Source organism: Mesocricetus auratus, unplaced genomic scaffold (genome assembly GCF_017639785.1).
Source record: "Mesocricetus auratus isolate SY011 unplaced genomic scaffold, BCM_Maur_2.0 Super-Scaffold_2245, whole genome shotgun sequence".
Lineage (NCBI taxonomy): Eukaryota > Metazoa > Chordata > Mammalia > Rodentia > Cricetidae > Mesocricetus > Mesocricetus auratus.
This window is the reverse complement of record NW_024429180.1, coordinates 50,442,221-50,465,545: the sequence shown is the minus strand read 5'-3', so window position 1 is coordinate 50,465,545 and position 23,325 is coordinate 50,442,221. Positions and strand designations below refer to the sequence as shown.

At 41.3% G+C, this 23,325-nt stretch overlaps 1 protein-coding gene across 1 annotated transcript in view; it reads right to left on the bottom strand.

Moving 5' to 3' along the window:
• Positions 1-23,325, bottom strand: part of Xpo7 (exportin 7) — a 91,054-nt gene extending 67,729 nt beyond the window's left edge. The window contains 1 exon segment of the mRNA XM_005070981.4: positions 23,216-23,325. Coding sequence (XP_005071038.2) covers positions 23,216-23,233 — 18 coding nt within the window. The 5' untranslated portion in view covers positions 23,234-23,325.

Sequence of the window (23,325 nt, the reverse complement as noted above, 5' to 3'; positions counted from 1 at the left end):
GCTGAAAAACACTTAAAGAACTGTTCGTCATCCTTAGCCATCAGGTAAATTTCAAACCAAAACTACTTTGAAATTTCTTCTTAAACCTTTCAGAATGTGGCATACAAATGAACTTTGGGTGTCCATCCCACAATGAGCGATGCTCTCTCAGCCTGGACTCTTGGAGGAAGGCCTAGGCCCTGCCCTAGATGAAATGACAGACTCTAGAGATCCCCCATGGAGGGCCTCACCCTCCCTGGGGATCGGAATGGGGATTGGGAGGTGGGGCTGGGAGGTCTGGTGGGGGGGGCAGAGGAGGTGGGGAGGAAGAGGGATCTGGGATTGACATGTGAAGCAAGCTTGTTTCTAACTTAAATAAAAAAAAATGGAAAAACCTGTCAGAATGGCTAAGATTAATAAAATAAGTGATAGCTCATGCTGGTGGGATGTGGAATATGGCGAACACTCATATGTTGCTAGTGGAATGCCAACGTGTACAGCCACCATGATAGTCAGTGTGTTGGTTACTCAGGAAGCTGAGAATTGATGTGGCTCAAGATCCAGAGATAACCACTTTTGGGTATGTACACAAAGGAGGTTTCTTCTACCACAGAGACACTTGCTCAACCATGTTCATTCCTGCTTTTAGATACTGCTTTTGTTTGCCTATTTACACACAGGTATACTTGGGCTAATTAAAAAGGAGCAGAGGCAGGCTTGGTATGTAGAAGACACACTGTTCCATAATGGTGGCATTATATCAGAAACAACAGTTGGGTCACTGCATTGCAGTGTACCAGCATGCTAAACTGAATTTACAGTGACTGCTTAGTGGTCATTGGTTTGTTTTTGGTATGAAATGCTCTGCAAGTTGGGCATTGGTGGCGCACACCTTTAATCCCAGCACTTGGGAGGCAGAGACAGGCGGATCTCCTCCGTGAGTTGGAGGCCAGCCTGGTCTACAGAATGAGTTCCAGGACAGCCTCCAAAACAATACAGAGAAACCCTGTCTCAAAAAACCAAAAAAAAAAAAAAAAAAAAAGAGCTCTGCAATTAGATAGTGCTGATGTTTGCACACCATTGTGACTACTGTAAGCCTTACTTTGTAGTAGTGAATTTTACCCCAGTAGAAACAAAATGAATATACACCATAATCAGTAATACAGACTGTATCATCTAGCATGTTACATGTATGTTGTTAACTTTAATGCAGTTGGCTTTGCTTAAAAATAAAATCACAAAAAAAGTGGTAGTCCCAAGGAATTCATACCTAGATATGTTTGTTTATATCTATTACATTAAAATCAAAATACTAAATTAATACTGGGTCTGTGAGACATCATTTGTCCTTTTAAAAGGGTCTACATTTAAAAATATACAGTGTTCTGCCCCCATGTATATCTGTGGGCAAGAAGAGGGCACCAGATCTCATTAAATGGTTGTGAGCCACCAGGTGGTTGCTGGGAATTGAACTCAGGACTTATCTCTAAGAACAGCCAGTGCCTCTTAACCTCTGAGCCATCTCTCCAGCCCTAAAAGTGGGAATTTAATGCAAAATTTATGTTTCCTTTGTAAATTACTCAGGGCCTTAGAGTTTCCTTTATCCATATAACATTCTACTGGCAAAACTGCAGTATCAATTTGAACACAGTATCTTCTTAATAAAATCTCATGGTTTATCAAGGACGAACAAAGACACCTAGAATCAGACAGTAAGTTTCTTGTTCTTCAGGGTACTTCAGTTTCTGCCTGATCCTCTACAATCAAATCAAGTTAGTAGGTAGTAACTTCTAGTTATTTTAGCATACCATTCAGTAACTAATAAACTCCACAAATAAATAACTGTGCCACCAGCTGGTAGTTACCACAGAGAGGGATACTGCAGTGACAAGGGGCAGTGATGGGAACAGAATCTAAAGGAACTAGACAAGCACAGTTTGAAAAGGATACGAAACCCAGTCCCTGTAAGGTCTGCTAGCACATCAACTAAATGCCTTTCCTGTTAGACATGAGCACTAAGAAGTTTCTTCTTTTGAGATACAGACCAAAATGCTTCAGCTGGAACACAATGGTTCAAAGTACTTTAAAAATCAAATAGTTTCATGATGGATCTCAAGTTTTGTTTTAAAGACAGGATCTCACTATGTAGCTCTGGCTGTTCTGTAACTCACCGTGCAGACCAGGTTGGCCTTGAACTCATAGAGATCTGCCTACATCTGCCTCCCGTGTGCTAAGACTAAAGGTGTGTGCTATCATGCTCTGCTTCAAGTATATTTAGAAATAACCTTCTTATACCCAAATAAAATTGACTGAATCAATACGTGTTTGTGCTTGCTCCACAGTGATAATTTATAATCTCTCAATAATTATGTAAATTTTGTATATTATTCTAAACAGTTTTTGTATATGTTGAAAATATACAGAAGATATGCAAGTTTGAATTTCCTTTGAGCCCTTGTAACACTTTCCGTAAAAGAAGATAACACAATTTGGAACCCAGATTTGATGAAGCCTGAGTCTATCAAGACTGACCTAGAATAGGGCATGGTAGTGCACAACTTTGATACCAGCACTCAGAGGCAGAGGAAGGCAGACCTCTGGGAGTTTGAGGCCAGCCTGGTGTACAAAGCAAGTTCCAGGCTGTTATACAGAGAAACCCTGTCTTGAAAAACCAGAAAGACTGTCCTAGGGTTTATGACAGATTAAGTTTTGTTTTTTTAACCACTTAAGGGGCTGCAAAGTTGGTTCATGGGTCAAGAACACTGACTGATCTCCTCTCCAGAGGACCAGAATTTGATTCACAGCACCCATATGGCTCACAAACATCCCTAACTATACAATTCCAGGGAATCTGATGTCTTATAGACTCTAAGGGCATCAAGTATGTACATGATACACAGACATTACAAATACCTGTACATATAAAATAAATAAAAACTTTTAAAAAGTATTTAATTAAGAAGACATATACTGAGCCCGGCATTGGTGGCGCACGCCTTTAATCCCAGCACTGGGGAGGCAGAGGCAGGTGGATCTCTGTGAGTTCGAGACCAGCCTGGTCTACAAGAGCTAGTTTCAGGACAGCCTCCAAAGCCACAGAGAAACCCTGTCTCGAAAAACCAACCAACCAACCAAACAAACAACAAAAAAAGAAGACATATACTTTATTTATGTATATATACCCATGTACTATACTGTGCAAGTGAAGATCAGAGGACAGCTTGCAGGAGTCAGTTTTCTCTTTCTGCCATAAGGGTTTAGCAGCAAGTGCCTTTACACATCCAGTCATCCTACAGGTGTTAGAGTAAGTTTTGACTGTGCTAAGTAAGGCACTTGTCTTGTGTAACAGGCACTGAATTAGACAATGAGCAGAAGCATAGTAAACCACTCAAGTGTTTCCTCCACTCTCACCCACAGTTTACCCTTAACACCACATAGTAAGGAAGGGTATTATTCTATACCCAATGGAAACAAAACCAAACAACTCCAGAAAACTTTACCTATAGAACAACAAACAATTTACATCTGCTACTAAGATTCTATGAATCAAAGAAATTTGAGTTTGGGAACTACCAAGTGAAAAGTAAAAGCAGTTTCAAACTAAAGCATTTCCAAGGGTCTTTAATATGCTAATACACATCATGACTTTCTAAGAGATAGGCAATATGCAGTTTCCTAATTTCTATGACCTATGAGGCATAAAATACTTAGGAAATGCTGCTTTTCTGGCCCATTTTGAGATTAGTCTTACCAGACTGTTGACTGTATTATTTAATTCTGGCACATTAATACTGTGTAAGGAAAGCACTGTATAGAATCATTCTTTAAAGGGCAGAAAACTAGTAACCTGGATGCTATGCAGGATCACAGAGTTTATGGCTCAAACTGTCCTGGTGAAACAGATAAAAATTTTCAACTGGTTATATCTACCGACATGGAATGAGTGGCCATGGCAGAAGAATAATCATCTAGAAGCACTTGAGGGTACAAATTTAAAAAATAAATCAAATTGCCACAATGAGAATTCTCTTTGAGCAGGGGTCGGTGATACATACCTAGGACCCACCAGAGAAGCTGGGACTGCTGCTTTTACTAGTGGTTAATAGCAAAACTGCCTGAGGGAACAAAGGTCCTAAGAGAAACCCTGCAGCTTTTTGTTTGTTGTTGTTATTGTTGTTTTGAAAAGAAAGCCCCACAGGAGGGGTAGCTCAGAGGTTAAGAGCACTTGTTTCTCTTGCAGAGGACCTGAGTTTGGATCCTAGCACACATGTCAAGTAGCTCACAGGCACCTGTAACTACAACCCCAAGGGGATTTAATGCCCCTTTCTGGCTTCCATGAGCACCCACCCACACACAGCACACACTCATACAGACACACAAATAAATAATAAAAAGAAATGAAAAGGAAGTCCCCAGGACCTCCTAATGCAAGTTAGGTATAGACAAGGGGCAGAGCAGAAAGGTCAGCTAGCCAGATCTCATTCATGCATTCTTTTCTCCGGGACCATGACAGGTTTAATGGTTCTATGGATTTAGTTAGTATAAAGCCTCAACACCATTTTACATACAAGAGAACTAAAGTTCCGAGGGCTAAAGTTACTTGTCCAAGGTCACACCCCTATTAAATGTATTAAAATTTAGGTCTTTCTTCAAATCCAATGCTTGTTCTACTAAACTATACTATATAAAATAAGTAATTTTCTTTAAAGTCCTAATTATGAGAAAGAAGAAGTTTGTCTTCAGTGAAAAGTGTGTACATACCAAATACATAATAATACAACCCTATGCTTTTAGTGGAATGAGGGCATACTAGGGGGCCATACAGCTTAAACCTTCCAACAGCACCACCTACTGACCAAATATTCAAATGCCAGAGACTATGGGGCATTTCTCATTTAAATGACCACAGAGCTTGAAGTTAAAACTTAAATCTCAGCTCTCTTTGGTTGTATGACTTTGGATAAAAATGTCACTTTCAGGCATGGTGGTGTACACCTTTAATTCCAGCACTACCTAGGCAGATCTCTAAGAATGTGAAGCCAGCTTGGTCTACAGAGTGAGTTCTAGGCCAGTCAGGACTACACAGCAAGACCCTGCCCAAACAAACAAACAAACAAACAAACAAACAAACAAACAAGCAAACAAGCAAACAAACAAGGTCAATATGGCAAACTAGTTAGCTTCAAATATTCCTGCCAGAAACCTCCACAGCTGGTATTTAAATAAATACTACAAGAATGTTTCTAGTGTAAGCAAATCTTTAGGGTTCTTAATCTGCACCAGGGAGAAAAGTATCTCAAATAAATAGATCACTAAAAAAAATATTCTAAAAGTATTAAAATCTTCTCACCAGTCACAGGGAGATAAGAAAGTGTGTGTACTGATCTGAACTCTGGATAAAGGAAAAAACTGAAGACAATGGAAAGTCCTGTGGTAGCACACATCTGTAGGGTCTTAAATTTGCTATCCCAGATTACATAAATTTTAACTTAGGTTTTTACAGAGAGACCCAGTCTCAAAAAGAAAATGAAGCCATCTCCTCACTGGGTGAAAGAATCCTACAACTGGTTTTCTGTTTCTATATCCGGCTCTACTACTTTTCTAAAGTGAAAGCTAAATTTAAAACATTCCAGACTGGGACTGGAGAGATGGTTCAGTGAAGAGCAGTGACTGTTTTTCCAGAGGACCCAAGTTCAATTCCCAGCACCCAAATGGCAGTCACAACTGTAACTCCAGTTCCAGGGATCCGACAGTCACACACACACACACACACGCACGCACGCACGCACGCACGCACGCACGCACGCACGCACGCACAAAGGTGCACATTAAATTAATAAATAACTCTAAAAAAGAAAAAAAGGTTCCAGACAAAAGAAGACAGTTTTTCAAAATATGCCTGTAGAAATAAGGTGTAAAGGCAGATGCACATGAAAAAGGAAGTTCATCCTAGAAAATCAGTGAAGAGGAAAAGAAACAATAATTGTGTAGATATTATGACTGTTAGAAATTTTTGAAAATACAAAAACAACTTAGAAAAATATAACTTATTATAAGTAAAGAAAAGAAAACCTGAATTGATCTACTGACCCACTTACAAACTATCAGCCTAGTAGGGTGGGGATACAACTCAGTGGAAGAGCTCTTGCCTGGCCTGTGTGAGATGCTAAGTCGGGGGCTGGAGAGATGGTTCAGTGGTTAAGAGCACTGCCTGCTCTTCCAAAGGTCTGGAATTCAATTCCCAGCAACCACATGGTGACTCACAACCATCTGTAACCAGATCTGGTGCCCTCTTCTGGTCTGTAGGCAGACCACTATACATAAATGAAAGAAAAAGATGCTGTGACCCCAAACACCACACTTATGTAAGTAAGTCAGCAGACAAAAACTTGGGCCATGCACACCGAAGTAAAATATCAATCTTTTTCATTGTAGAAAAGAACTAAATAAGGGTAGGATGGGGTGGGAGAAGAAAAAAACAAAAAAAGAAAATCACAGGTATAGGATCTGTTTCTCTCCGAGTAGACACTATGAAGGGAAACTCATATAACAGGGACAGAGATTCAGATCCCAGATAAAGGGTAAGAGAACTGCTCTACCAAAATCCAAGAAAGTTCTTGGGGGTGGCGAAGTTAAGACTAAGACTAGATCTTGACTCAACATAACTTTTATTTAAAAAAAAAGTACATTTCTACTTTTTACATGTAAATACATGTGGAATAGATTCAACAAACATTAAATATTCATTCTGTTTTGTTTTTTCCAAGACAGCCCTGTCCTGGAACTCAATCTGAACCTCAGAGATCTGCCTGCTTCTGTCTCCCAAGTGCTGGGATTGAAAGCAGGCACCACTACAGCCCGACTTAAATATTTTTAATGAAAACAGTCTGGGTTTCTGTAAAACATTAGAATAGACATTAAGAGCTATCTGGAACTAAAAACATTAAGTTACATTTTATGGCATAGTAAGTTGTATGTACATGCATCTGTATTTGAACACACATGTGCCAACATATAACTTCAATTAAAATATGCAGGCAGGCCAACCCTAGTCTGAAAACCCAAAACCCCCAACTTTCTGAATGCTGATATGAACCCACAAATGGAAAATTCTGTAGGTGAGCTTAAGTGAAGGTACACTGTTTCAGTACACTGAAAATAGTGGATAAAATTATAATTAGACTATATGCAAAAAGTATGTATAGAACAAATTTCATGCTTAAACTTGAGTTTCATCTCTAAGATCTCATAATATATATGGCCTATACTCCAAAATGAAAACAAACAAACATCCTCCCCCACAAATTTCACATCTGAAATATCTCTGGTGTTAAGCATTATCATAACTAGTGCTGAGAAAAATCATCATGAGGGAAAATGGCATTATATTCAAAGACAGTTTACTTACTAATGTAAATGTCCTTTTACTTAGTTCTTTCCTTTTTTTTAGACAGGGTCTCTCTGTATAGCTCTGGATGTCCTAAAACTTACTACATAGACTAGGCTGGCCTGGAACTCAGAGATCGTTGTCTCTGGGATTAAAGGTATGTGTTGCCACAGCTGGTTTAGTTATATTACTTCCTTTTTCTTCCCCCTTTTAATTTTAAGTTTTTGGGTTTTGGAGACAGGGTTTCTCTGTGTAGCTCTGGCTGTTCTGGACCTTCCTCTGTAGACCTGGTTGGCCTCAGACTTGGAGATCTACCTGAATCTGCATGCCAAGTGCTGCCATCATGCCCTGCTTTATTTTTTTTCCTTTGGTTTTTCCAGGCAAGGTTTCCTCTGTGTAATTTATATTACTTTTTGTTTTTAAGATTTATTTATTATGAGCCGGGAGGTGGTGGCGCACGCCTTTAATCCCGGCAATTGGGAGGCAGAGGCAGGCGGATCTCTGTGAGTTCGAGGCCGGGCTGGACCGACAGCCTCCAAAACAATACAGAGAAACCCAGCCATAAAAACAAAAACAAACAAACAAACAAAAAGATTTATTTATTATGTATTCTTCCAGCATGCATATATACCTACATGTCAGAAGAGGGCACCAGATCTCATTATAGATGGCCGTGAGCCACCATGTGGTTGCTGGGAATTGAACTCAAGACCTTTGAAGAGCAATCAGCGCTCTTAACCTCTGAGCCATCTCTCCAGCCCTTATATGATTTCTTAAGATCAAATTCTAACAAGTAGCAAAGATGAAAACAAACTTTTCTTTGATTAACCATGCAGATAATGGTAATCATTGCTGTATACCTCTTAATCTTTTTGCTATTATAACACCCCTGCAACTGAAATTCAGATGGCACACAAATGGGCTGGAGAGATGGCTCAGCGATTAAAAGCACTAGCTGCCCTTCTGAAGGACCTAGGTTCAGTTCCCAGCACCCACACGACAGTCCACAACTGCCTAACTCCTGTTCCAGGATCTGATGCCCTCTTCTGGCATCTGAAGGTACCAGACACACATGTGGTAATATACATTAATGTAGGAAAACACATACATAAAACGATCCTGTTGCATTAGCCTGATAGTTATTATCCAGATAAATACAGGCATGTAGCGAAATTAGTGCATTAATAAATGAAAGATCCCAAATATTTAGCTGTAGGTAAACAAACAAACAAAAAAAGAGCAGCAGACTGGCAGAGAAATGTTTATTTAAAAATACTTAGTTCACCCTGCTGGTGATGAGGGAGAGCTGGCGGGCTGACCAACTACTGTTCTATATAATTAGGTCTGTTTGTTTATATACTTTAAAATTTTATTTTTATTTTATGTATATGGGTGTTTTGCTTGCATATTAAATCACATGTACTGTGTGCCTGTGAAGGTCAGAAGTGGGCATTGGGTCACCTGCAACTGAAGTGAGACAGTTGTAAGCCACTATGTGGGTACTAGGAATGGAACTTAGATCCACTGGAAGAGCAACTAGTGCTCTTTAACTACTGAGTTATTTCTTTAGCCCCTGTCTCTGTTTAAAATTAAAGGTCAGGACAATGTTAAAACAAACATGTATATATGCCTGGGTGAACTAATGATTTATATAGCTTTGATGCCTCAAAGAAGTGGAATTTCCAAATTATAGTACATCATCTATTAGAGAAGAGTAAAAAACTAACATAAAATCCAGTAAAAAGATGGAGTTGGAGAGAGAGATCAATGGTTAAGAACATTGGCTCCATTTTTAGAAGACTGGAGTTTGACTGCTAGCAACTACATGGCAACTCACAACTTGCTCTATCTCTAGTTCCAGGGGATCCAATGTTCTATTTTGGCCTCTGCAGTCTCCAGACATGCATGTGGTGTAGAGATACGCATGTAGGCAAAATACCCACACACATAGTAATAATAAATCCACCAAAATGAAAAGAAACTTCACCTATCTTCTCAAGTCCTCACATGTGATCCGTACCTACAATCTTGGCAGTACCGTGTGATAGGATATCATACATAAAATGATACTTTCTTGCTCCATAGAAACATGTCCTTGATTCCCTAACAGAGGTTAACATACAGCCAACTTTCCTTGAATGTTCTCATTTTGGATTTTATTCTATAGACTCATTTATACACATAATGAACAACCTATAGTTTTGATACTAGCTGCTAGTATTTTAAGACTTAGAATCTCCTCTGGCCTACTTACATGTAGCCTACCTCCTGATACAAACATTTGAAAGTTATGAAGAATGAGAGAGAAGATAAGGGATACAGGCACAAAAAAGGACACAGAGTTCTTACTGACATAAAAATCCACAACAAAGCATCTCATCTCTCCTTATCTCTTCCCACGAGAAAACTCTGAACACACTCTGAACTCTTTTAGAAGACTCAAAAAGGCAGGAGCATAAGAAAATCCAAAACAGAACATTAAAAAGATAAAAGAAATCAGAAATTCTTAATCTTGGAGTCCTGTACTTTGATTCTAAGAAGAAAAAAAAAATCACAGTTCCATATTTACTCTCTGAAAACAAGTAAAAGAATTATAAGTGGATATTTCTTGAAAGGCTTTGGCATGCACACCCCACACACTGCTGGTTTTTCTCAGTCTCTGGAATCCTAAATCATTTTCAACTCATTTTTTCAAACGTACACTGCTGTATAAACTATGAAGATACTTTTCAGGAAAATTAAGTCAGCAAGCAAGAAAGACCAGACACATTGTGATGTAAGATTTAGAAGAATCTTCTAACAGAAGAAAGGAGTTTTAAAAAGAGGCCTTTTCTGAATATTCCCCATACAAACTGATGGAGGAATCAACAGATGAAGTGAATATAGAAAAGGCAATCTGTTTTCCAACAGGAGAAAATAGGATGGGGAGACTTGATAGAGTTCTTGCCTACAATGAGCAAGGTCCTAGGTTCAATCCCTAGACTCCAAAACTAACCACACACATTGATCTACAGAGATAAAACATCAAGGGCAGTTTAATGTTGTATTACTTTTAGTTGCTGGGCATGATAGCAGAGGCAGGAAGATCTCTGTGAGGTGGTGGCCAGCCTGGTCTCTAACATAAAAAGAAAGCTTTAAGAGGTAGCAGTGATCACACTGGCCAATGTTGCAACCTTTATGCAAACCCCTAAGAAGATGAGCTCTTTTTGCATAACTGCATGCCAATTTCAATACTGACTGTCACAAAGAATTTGGTCTTGCCAATGTTAACAGAATCTTTGTTTACTTGGGCTGGCTCGTTTCAATGATGCCTCAATAAGATCCAACTGTGGGAGGACATTTTCTTAATTAGTAATTGATTTGTGGGTGGTGCCACCCCTAGGATGGTGGTCCTGGGTTCTGTAAGAAAGCAGGCTGAGCAAGCCATGGGGAGCAAGCCAGCCTCCTTTATGGCCCCTGCCTCAGCTTTCTGCCCTGTTTGAATTCCTTTTTTGACTTCCATTAATGATGAACAGTGAAGTGCAAGTGTAAGTCAAACAAACCCTTTCTTTCCCAAGGTCCTTTGGTCATGACATTACATCACAGCAATAACCCCAACAAAGCAAAAACCTGTACAAGGATAGTAGGGTACTGCTGTGACAGACCAGAACATATGTTTTGGAGAGGACTTTGGAACTTTTGGCTAGAAGAGCCACTGAGTGCTCAAAGCTTGGTGAGCTATTCTGTGAGAGTTCTGGAAGACCGTTGAGAGAAATGCAGACAATGAAGGCCTAGCTTACAAAGTTCCAGAAGGAGCAGGTAAGTTACTTAAAGACTACTGGGGCTGTTGCATATTTTGAGTTAAGAATGTGTGGTTCTAGCCGGGCGTTGGTGGCACACGCCTTTAATCCCAGCACTTGGGAGGCAGAGGCAGGCTGATCTCTGTAAGTTCGAGACCAGCCTGGACTACCAAGCGAGTTCCAGGACAGCCTCCAAAGCCACAGAGAAACCCTGTCTCGAAAAAAAAAAAAAAAAAAAAAAATGTGGTTCTGGTTAGCTGAGGCTGATGGATCAGTTCTGATTAAAAGATACCAGAATCACTCAAGTGAAACAAATCTTTGCTTTACTGGGACAATTAATGCTGGTTAGCTGGAGTTAAGAAATTAGTGGTGCTTGGTAGTGGTGGCAGCCTTTAATCTTAGCACTTGGGAGATGGAAGTGGAGGCAGAGGCATGCAAATCTCTTGAGTTTGAGTCCAGCCTGGTCTATAGAGCTAGTTCCAGAACAGCCAAGGCTACACAGAGAGACTCTGTTTCTAACAAAAAACAAAAACAAATTAGTGGATAAAGAGGCAATCAGCATCACTGAGGTGAAATCTGAGAAGCGTTTCTTCAGAGTCAGCACACAGATGCTGTGTTCCAAAGGCAGCCAAGGTTGTACTACATGCTGACAGTCAAACTTGGTAGTGTAAGAGTCACATAATTGGTACTGGTTTTAAAGGCACAAAGTGGTCAGAGAACAGCTGAGGTCTGGCACTGAGTGGCAGGGTGAGAGTTCTTGTAGAGAGCCCAAGAGAGGTTATTGATGAAGGTACATCCCAGTTGCAGCCAAAGACCCCAGCACTTAGGAGATGTCAGAGAACCATGGACGACCACCAAGAATAGCAGCAGCAGCAACTGAGTACTGGAGCCAGTTGGATCCTAGAAACAAGCTGTGTGTGCTGCGGAGGGCAGAGTCAAAGAAGTGACCCAAGTTTTTGAAGAAGCCCAGAAGATATCCAGTGGATCCCAGACATTGGACCCTGAGTTATTTACACATTTGGAGTTTGGTTTTGCTCCGTTCATTATTATGACTGTGCTCTGATTTTTTTTTGTGTGTGTGTGGGGTTTCGAGACAGGACTCGCTATGTAGACCAGACTGGCCTTGAACTCACTAAGATCCACCTGCCTCTATTTCCCAAGTGCTGGGATTAAAGGCGTGCACCACTACTACTGCCCCGTTGATTCTTTGTTTTTGAAGTAAGAAAGTGTTTAATTTAGATTTTGTAAGAGCACACAGAAGTAGACTTTGGATTTTAAAGAGAATTTTTAAGCCTGTAAAATGTTTTATACTATGATGTTTATATTAATGTGTGATGTTGGAGATGAACAAGAAAGGAAAGGCTGTGGCTTAACAGTGACGTGTTTGTTGACAAGGAGTCAGTTGTGATGGCTAGTTTTATGTCCACTTGACACAAGGTAGTCATGAGGAGGGAGCCTCAGTTGGAAAACACCTCGTAAGATCAAGCCTGTAGAGCATTTACTTAATTAATGATTAATGGGGATGGGACCAGCCCACTGTGCACTGGCAAAGCAAGCCATATAGTAAGCAGCACACCTCTATAGCCTCTGCGTCAGCTCCTGCCTCCAGGTTCCTGCCCTGCTTGAGTTCCTGTCCTGATGTACATCAACAATGAGCAGTAACATGGAAGTATAAGACAAATAAGCCCTTTTCTCTCTAAGTTATGTTGGTTATGGTGTTTCATCACAGCAATGATAATCCTAACCACGACACTACTGTTGCAAAATAAACCATCTTTCACACAACTCTTCATTTACTGTCAGCAATTAGATAGCTAGGCTGGGTGTGGTAATACACACTCATAATCCCAGCACTTGGGAGCCAAGGCAGGTGGACCTCTGAGTTCAAGGCCAGCCTGGCCTACAGAGTCAGTTTGACTATACAGAGAAACTTGACTTGAAAAACAAAAGCAAACAAAAAAGGGAATATGACAACTATCCATTGTGACCAACTAACACTTAACATACTTATAACACCTAAGGCTACCGAAATGTCCTTTACTATGAAAATGTAGATTCTAAGTGAACACAGGTGGAACATGGTTGAAATTACAGAAACTAGAAGGCTGAGGCAGCACCATGAGTTTACAGCTGCTGGCCTGGGCTCACTACTTAGCGAAAGTCTGTCCCAAAAGCAAAGCAAAACAAAACACACAAGAGAAAATATGGATTCTAACCTTTGTCTGTGTGTGTACAGATACAACGCCAACTGGATTTCTCTGTGTTCAAATGTATGTAAGTACCTCAAACACTGCTCTTTTTTTTTTTTTCTTTTCTGGAGATAGGGTTTCTCTGTGTTAACAGCCTTAGCTGTCCTGGAACTTGTTCTGAAGACCAGACTGGCTTCAAACTAACAGAGATCCACCTGCCTCTGCCTCCCAAGTGCAGGGATCAAAGGCTTGGGCCACCACTGCCCTCAAACTTCATTCTTGAGACTCATCTCACTCCCTGCTTCAGTATTTTATTTATTTACTCTCCACTCAGCAGCCCAGAAACATGGAAGCCTGCTTTCTTTCCACATTTATATCACTATTAATTGGTTCTGAGACAGTTTTAAAAAATAAGGGAATGAAAAAACAAAACAAAACAAGGGAATAAGGGATTGAGAAGGCTGACATCGACCTCTGTAACACACACACACACACACACACACACACACACACACTTGTCAAATGACCCCTACCTGATTTAGCCTCTATTTTCTATTACCCCCTCACTCTCCTGTTACTAGTTTAAGATCTGTTTGTTTCCAGCATCTACTATTGCTGCACGTCTTACTCCATCGATACTGATTCAGTTTCTCCACATTTGCCAGAGTAGTTATTGTGCCACCAGGCTTCCGTGTTCTGGTCTCCCACCTTCAACCTCACTCCTTACCTGGAATGATTGAAGAACATCACTTTGCATATGGCACTGTTATCAACTTGGAGAATGCCAGGCGTTTTTTAGAGCTAGCTTGACCATTCTTTAGAATAAGAAGCCTTCTTGGCTTTGTGAAGGAAACCGACACCCGTGTCTCATGTTCTATGTGTACATATGCCATGTCTCTGATATTGCTTCATGACCATTAGTGACATACATCTCTAGCTGTTAAAGTCTTTGAGTTATACCTTAGTCACATTTATATCCTCATATGCCTAGCAATCTTGATGCAGAATATGATTTTAAAAACCTGATTAATGAATGCTTACTGATGATTTTATTTAGCTACCATTTTTTTCACCTTATAGTAATACTGTCCTAAATAATGCCAGTCTGTTTCTTAGCAAGTCAGGTAACAAGGTGACAAGTTAATTTGAAACCAGAAATGGCAGGAGCTGTTTTAACATGTGCTTTTCTAGAAGGTTCTAAGATACCATGTTTGTGATGTATTTTTATTTACACCTATACAAAGGCATCACCTAGGCTTTTGCTAAGTGCTCTGGGCATAACATTAAGTTGACTTTTATCAAGTAATTACATTTTGTTATATGTACACTGGTTCTTGTCATCTCTTGGCCAAGAGAACAGAAGGAAGTGTAGAAAGTAGTCTTTTTTTTTTTTAAGGGGGGGAGATTTCCAGACAGGGTTTCTCTGTATAGCCCTGGCTGTCCTAGAACTCAATGTATAGACCAGGTTGGCCTCAAATTCAAGAGATACACCTGCCTCTGCCTCCCAAATGCTGGGATTAAAGGTGTGCACCACCACTGTGGCTGTAAGTAATCTTAAATAAGTCACCCAATATGGCTATCTGTATCATACCCATTTGAAAGGATAATTTAGCTTATTTTTATCGGCATGTAAGAATACAACTTTTTAACATGTTCCATTTCTGCTTGTTACCTCTTTGGTTCAAAACCATACTTATTCTAGATTAGCGCTGTTCAAAAGCAATGTCTATGATAGGACTAGGGAGATGGTTCAGTTGATAAAATGCTGCCATGCAAAAATGAGGACCTGAATTTGAAACCCCAGCACCCCCCTAAAAAGCCAGGCACAGTGGGAGGTACTGATAATCCTGGTGTGGGGGAGATAAATATAGGAGGATCCCTGGGGCTTGCTGGCCAGCTAGTATTGCCAAAATTGGTGAGCTCCAGATTAAGTGAGATCCTGTCTGAATAATAAGATGGAGGGATTGAGGAAGATACCTTATGTCTACTTCTAGCCTGCACATGAACACACACACACCAGGAAAAGTCCATGATAATGTAAATATTTTATGTGTGCATTATGGCAACCATTACCCACATAATATGACTGAAAAGCCTAATTTTTAATTTAATTGAAACAGCGACTTGTTGCCAGCAATTATCATTTGATAGTATAGTAGAGATCCCAGAATGGCACAGAAAACAAAATGTATCAAGTAATTTCTGAGTCTGATTCCTGCCAATCTGGGCTTTGGTTAGTACTTGCCCTTCCTGAAATTCAGGCAATGGATGTGAGACGTGACATTTTTTCAAAGAAGATATATTAGAAGTCTGTAAACTTCTATGAAGGGCCAAATGCTGATATCCTCCTTTCTCCAACCCCATTAAGTCTGATAGTTACAATACCACAATCATATCTAAACCTTCCAATAGTTTTCCAGTCTTCTAGGGATAGCAGTTCTTTGTTTAGTCAACTCATTTCAAGGAAAACTCCATTACTAACATCTCTACAATACCTATGTTATAGAATGGCTCTGAACTTTATATGAGGACACTGTAAAATGGCAAGCACATAAAAGTTCAATTAGTGCTAATGTGTAGTTTATTTTTTTCTCTCAAGTGTATTCTTTTCATTTGTGGCAGTAACAGCATATGCGTTTTGTGGGCATACATACATAAGAGTATGTATGTTTGCCGTGGTCAAGAGCCAAGGATGCAGGTATCAGAATAACTAGTGGTCTAGTGTTTGTGGCTAACAATTCCTTTCCCTTCCTCATGACTTTGACATATGCCTGTCCCAGATAGTTTTATGTCAACTTGACACATGCCAAAGTCATCTGAGAGTAGGGAGCCTCAACTGAGAAAATGCCTCCCCAAGATTGGGCTGTAGGCAACTGAGTAGTGGTGGTGCACACCTTTAATGCCAGCACTCAGGAGGCAGATAGAGCACGTGAGTTCGAGGCCAGCCTGGTCCACAGAGCCAGTTCCAGGATAAGCTCCAAAGCTCCACAGAAAAACCCTGTCTCAAAACACAAGCAAAAAAGAGACTGTAGGCAAGACTGTAGGGCATTTTCTTAATTAGTGATTGATGGGAGAAGGTTCAACATGTGTGGGTGGTGTATCCTGGGCTGGTGGTCCTGGCTTCTATAAGAAAGCAGTCTGGGACTGGAGAGATGGCTCAGTGCTCTTAACCTCTGAGTTAAGAGCTCTTCCAGAGGTCCTGAGTTCAATTCCCAGCAACCACATGGTGGCTCACAGCTATCCATAATGAGATCTGGTACCCTCTTCTGGTGTGCAGACATACATGAAGCAAGACGTTGTATTCATAATAAATAAATAAATCTTAAAAAAAAAAAGAAATGAACCAAGTACTTAAAAAAAAAAAAAAAGAACAGTCTGAGCAAGCCAGTAAGCTGCACTTCTCTGTGGCCTCTCCAGGTTTTTACCCTGTTTGAGTTCCTGTCCTGATTTTCTTCAATGATGAGCAAAGATCTAGAAGTGTAAGTCAAATAAACCCTTTCCTCTCCAGCTTGCTTTTTTGGTCATGGTGCTTCACTGCAGCAATAGAAACCCTAAGTCAGCCCCTTGGTACTATCCTCATTCTATTAAAAATTTCCTGCTTTTTAAGAGGTATAAATAAGAGAATTACATTCTTCAGAGGTATTACAACATGAGAAAAGGTAATTAATAATCCTAAATTTAGGGACATGGGGACAAAACCACAGCCTCTCATTAGAGTCTTAACTCTAGAACCCAGGCTTCTATTATCTCTCCAGCTCACACAGAAAGCCCCGAAGGCAGAGAGTCCATATCTGTGCACCCTTCCCTGAGTCCCTACAACACAATATAGGAGATGGTTTATGGTAGTCACTGCAAGTCTTTCTCAAGAATGGAATTCATAGTCCAGCTTGGTTGCACATGCCTGAAATTTTACCTTCTTGGGAGGCTGGGCAGGATTCAAAGTTTAAGGCTACCCTGAACAACCTATTGAAAACCTATCTCAAATTTCAAAAAGTAGTAGCTAGAGAGATTGTTAATGGGTTAAAAGTGTATACAGCTCTTGCAAAGGACCTGAATTTGGACCTAGTACATATGCCAGCCAACTAACAACTGTCTATAACGGTAGTTCCAGGGGGAATCCAATGCCTCTGTGGGCACGTGCATTCATGTGCACATACCTCCACAGATATAATTAAAACTTTTTAAAAAAAATAAAGTGCTGAGGATGTAGATGAGCAGCAGATCACTTGCCTGACATATATGCCTGGTTTCAACCTCTAGTACTGTGGGAGACATAAGGACTATAACTCATTACCTAAAAATTCATTTTGGTATAACCGTCCAGGAGCATATGACCTTGCACTAGGTCACAAAGAAGTTTAAAGAGAAACATCTGTAAATAATTTGTAAATGTAATAAAATATTGTGACATTTATACCTAAAAAGGATCATAACCTTAGTTCTAAGTCTCACTAATGATTTGAAATTATGGGCAAAATTTTGAGTAGGTACAATTCCTCTTTCTGTCATAGCTTCTATCGTGTTCTCAAAAAGTGAGTAAAAATATCCTCTTTGCTAAATAACTACTGCCTTTCCCTGGCTTTCAAGTTGAAGTCCTCAAGTTACTCAGCCTGAGTTGTGAAAGCACATTTAAAAACTAACTCATCGGATAGGAGTTATCTTGGGATGGGATGACAGACTATGAGTAGAGGCATCAGGGGGTCTTCTGTGTAGACAATATTAATTTGGGAGCTGCTGACAAAGGAATATTCACTTGATGAAACTTCATCATGCTGAAAAATGAAAATTTCTAAACCTGTCTTTAGGCAGATCACATTTCAGCAAATTAGAAAAGGGATTAAAGGTGACAGTGGCACTTGTCTTTAATCCCAGCACTCAGGAGGTAGAGATAGGTGGATCTCTGTTGAGTACAAGGCCAGCTTGGTCTACAAATCAAGATCCAGGACAGTCAGAGCTGTTACACAGAGAAACCCCATCTTGAAAACACCAAAAAATCAATCAATCAATCAACAAAAAGAAACATAGACGAGTCACTTATACTGAGCCAACATCACTGGAGAGTTTAAAGAGTTTAGGTGAGGCTGGTGATGAACTGAAGCCTCCAAACAGCAGCTGGTGAAGAACTAAACCCCTCACTCCAACCAACAGCCTAAAAGGAATTGAGCCTATCAAAGTAGGTGCATTTGAAAGCAGATTCTCCATCTTCAGTCAAACTTTGAAACTGCAGCCCCAGCTGACAGCACAGATTATAACAAACTAGACCCTGAACAGGGACCATCTGAGATAAGCCACTCCCAGGTCCCTGGCCCTGAGAAAAATCTGTGAGATAACAAATGTCTGGCCTTAAAGTAGGGGAAAAATAAAATAAAAACACTATCTTCTTTACACATATTGAAGGGAGCAAAGGAACTGTATCTAGAGAGAGAGAGACACTAGCTTATTGGTTTAAATGGGCTACTCTCACTTCTTGAAGGACAATAGTACAGTGTCACTTTCAAAATTCAACAGGACAGAAAACCCAGCTGGTAACTATGGGAGCTATTTCCTGTCAGATACAAATGGGGATCTTTTTGATGCGTCTATTACCTCAATCTAAATTAAGAGATTATTTTATCCTTGTCATAAACTTTCTGTTTGGTACCAGATGCATAGATAACATCCCTTAATTGTTCTCAAGGCTTTTCTCACAAGATAATTTTAAGATAGACATATTTGCCTGGCAGAGCAGCATATTCCTATAGTTCTAGCTATTTCGGGGCTGAAAGAGAAGCACTTGAACCTGGGAGTTAAAGGCCAACTGAGAAAACACAGGGAGACCCTATGACAAAATAAAATAGATTATAGACATTATTTCGAAAATCTACATTTGAGAGGGATTTGAGGAAGGGAACCATGCATGGAAAGAACACATTCCCTCTATCTACATCTCTGTGGCTGTGCAAAGAGAACACGAGAATACAGCACTTCAGCTTCAGGGTCTTTCTCCTTCAGCATCTTTTGCACAGTTGTTGAAAAAGTTAGCTGGGCAGTGGTGGCATATGCCTGTAATCTTAGTACTCGGGAGGCAGAGGCAGGTGGATCTCTGTGAGTTCAAAGTCAGCTTGGTCTACAGAGTGAGTTCCAGGACAGCCAGAGCTGTTGTTATACAGAGAAACCTATCTCCAAAACCTACCTCCCCCCAAGTTACTAAAGTTGTGGGTTTTTTTTTTTTCATTCTAAGTTCTCAAGGTGGATTGTGCCTATCATTTCTTTGCACATTTCAAAAACCTGAAACAACATTCACTTTTGCTATATAATCAGGCTAAAATTTTGGACTTTTGTTAAATTTTAACCTGCCAGCTGTAATGATTCTTCATAACTCCCTGGAGTTACACTGACAGTCAATATTTAATTACTGCACCTGAAATTTAAAACTATGATTACTTTGCAAAGTCTTTTCTGCTATAGTTATAAAGCAAAGCTCAATAAATAACTCATTTATATGTCTAACATATGTATGTATACTCAATTAATTATACTGGATTCCTTCTTTTTCTTCTCAAGTTCCAGTTAGCAAGATCCTCCTTAATCTTTTTTCTTTTCTTTTCTTGGTTTTTTTGAGACAGGATTTTTCTGTGTAACAGCTCTGGCTGTCCTGGAACTTGCTCTGTAGACTAGACTGGCCTCAAATTCAGAGATTTGCCTGCCTCTGCTTCCCAAGTGCTTGGATTAAATGAGTATACCAACACTGCCCGCCCTCCTGAATCTTTTCAATGCCACTGTTCTCTGAGTTATCTTTATCTCTTTGCAGTCCACTAGCCAGTAAGAGAAGGTATTGAGTATCACCTTAACTTTACATAACATTCTCTCTCCCCCTCCAACATCTATTGTGATTATATATACATGAATTTTAGTCTGCTTGCTCACCTATCATGATTGCTTAGTTTTAGTTCCCCCCCAATGCTTTGTAACTACACTATTCAAAATTAAATCACACCTTTGAATTAGGAAAAGCATTACATTAAGGCCACTCTTCTAAAGACCCTTGACTATGACAATAACAGGGCTCACAGACAAACCAAGTATTACAATTTTTCCATGACTAAAGTTTCATGGCACTTAAAATTCGCAATAAAACACAACCTGAGTTGGGCGTGGTGGTACACACCTATAATCCCAGCATTTGGGAAGTGGAGGAAGGAGGATCAGAAGTTCAAGGCCAAGACTGGCTACATAGGAAGCTTGTGATCAGCAAGGCTCCATCCCCACCACCCCCCACCAAAAAGAACCCCAAAACCCTACATACCTTAGAAAAATAATGTCCCAAGATTTCAGAAGCCTGAGAAGATCTGATAGCCATAACACTTACTTGGCATAAAAATCAAAAAACAAAAACTGCTCACCCTGGTGGTTTCAGCAAAGTATACTCAACTACTTAGTTCTATGCACATAGCTTCTGGTCATCAGCTATAGACTTCTTTATTACACGGTGTGTCTGTGTGTGCGACTGTCAGTGTTCTGCAGACTAGCCTCTAACCAACCTGAGGAAGAAGGCATCTTTTTCATGGCAAGGTTTTGTATTGAAATGCCACCAGAAATGGTCTAAATATCCAATACTAACACTTAACCTGGTGGTCAGAAAAAAAAATTCAAAACAAAACCCAGCATGTCCCAGCACTCCAAATTAATTCAGAGAGACATATTACAGACTTAGAAAAGAATAAAAACAAGATGCGTTAAGGAAGTTGATCAATTCTTTCTGTGGTCTATTTTTGGGTGGGTGTGAGAAAAACATCCCCCTAAAAATGAGACCTTCCTTGTGACAAGTCTATGAAGATGGCTTTGATGCATTTTGACATTCTAATGCACAACAACAGTATTGCTTAAAAGATAGAGACATAACCCACAGATGTACTCCTGTTTAAAAATTTAAAAAACTACATGTATGAATGCTTGCTTGTGTGTATGAATGTATTCCATGTGTGTGCCTGATGCCTGTGGAGGTCAGAAGGCATCTGATCCCCTGGATGTTCCCGGATGTGGCTTTCTGGATAGTTGTGAGCTACCCAGTGGATGTGGGAGCCATTTGTGTGTGTATGAACGTATACTTTTTTTTTTTTTTTTTTTTGGTTTTTCGAGACAGGGTTTCTCTGTATTGTCTTGGAGGCTGTCCTGGAACTCCCTTGGTAGACCAGGCTGGCCTTGAACTCACAGAGATCCGCCTGCCTCTGCCTCCCAAGTGCTGGGATTAAAGGCGTGCACCACCAACACCCGGCCGTTTACATATTTTTAAAAGTAATGACTGCTGCACTCTCTGAAGCAGCATTCAGGAGATCTATTCTCTTGGATTTGATCCCCAGCACAACCAGAAAGTTCTGGAATACTGCACATTTTCCCCTTTCAGCAAAGAAACTGGACTCAAAAGTCAAAAACCTGGGTTTATTCTCTGTCTCTCTCTCACTGGGCTTTGGGTCTGTTCCTTTAAGTGTAAGAGCTAATTCTGAACTACCTACTTTTTAAAGATGTAAAGATAAAAAAAAAATCATCCGAACAGCTTCATGCCTTTACAGCTATTACTGTTGCTTCTACACTATTATTATTATCATCACTCTGTCATGTTTTACTGCTCCTTCTGAATTAGGCCACCCCATTGCTGCAGAACACGAATCTTGTGATCTTCCATTTGTGGTTAAGTTTTGCGATAGAATTCTATCCTGGTAAGACCCACCCACTCCAGAGTGCCACTCCACCAATCTCAAGCCTTCGAAGCGAGTCTTTAATCAGTTTCTCCTCTGTAGAAACGACTACAAGTCCCACCACACCACTTTTTTTTTTTTAAACATACTCAGAACAAGACTACTCTTGGAACTTGGGGAAAGATGCCACACAGTGTGTAAAATAGAGGCGACTCTGCTGCCTGATCTTTACTTCCCATAACCCCAAAACTGTGGGGTTTGTTACACAGAAAATCCAAAGGACAATGGATCTGCATCAGTAACTGTCAAAGACTATCAGAAACCCCAGACAGCAAAAAACTTTACCTAGCTTGCAAGAAACAGCTTGCACTTGCTCCAGTTACTACTGGGTTAGGTATGGGCTATCCTTTTTACTTCTCCCCCGTGGCCTGGCCGTATCTATGAGGAAAAAGTGGCCTGGCCCCAAAGCACCCCCAGTCATCTCTGGAGCAGGATCAAGACCCTCCCGAGAGCTGTCTGCACCCAACCCTGCGGCTCTGGTTTCAGACACACCCCCCTCCACCCCGTGTTTCACGGGAGGTGTGGGCGCTCAACTCCCAGGCTGTGGCAAGGGGGACGCGAGGGGAGGCGGGCCAAGGCCTCGGCTCTCATTTTGGAGGACGGGGTGCTCAGGCCTCCGGGTTGTGCCAATGGGAAGTGGGAGCGGAGGTCGCTTCGGGGCAGCGGTGGTGGGCCGGAGGGGGGGGTCTCTCGGATTCGGGGGCGTGAGGAGAAAGGCGACAGGGAAGAGTCGGGAGAGAGGGGTTCGCGAGGTGAGGCTCTCTTTTTGCTGATCACGGAGGGCCGGCGGTGCGACCTGGGGGGCCCTCACGACAGTCAGCGAGGGGTCCTCTCTTTTCAGGCTGGGGGGGGGAGGCTCAAAGGCTCGGCGGAGGCCTCGGGCCGCGGCTGTGCGAGCCAGCTGACCACGCTGCCCTTCCAGCGCCTCGCGTGAGGCGTGGGGCCGGGTGGGAGGGGATGGCGGAGGCCCCCGGTCCGGGAGGCGGGAAAGGCCCCGAGCTGCGGGACGGGCGGCGGCTCGGCCTCTCCGAGCGACGGCGACGCGGCCTGTCGGGCCCCGGGCAGGCTCGAGCCCTGAGACCCGCGTGCGCCCCGCACTCCCCGGCCCGGCTCCCGCGGCCGCCCCCTCCCCCGCCGCTCGCTCACCTGCACATGATCCGCCATTTTGCTCCATTCATGCTCCTCTCAGGCCCCCCTTCCCCCCCAGCGCGCACCTCGGCCGGGGCCGCCGCCGCCGCTGCCGCCGTCGTCGCCGC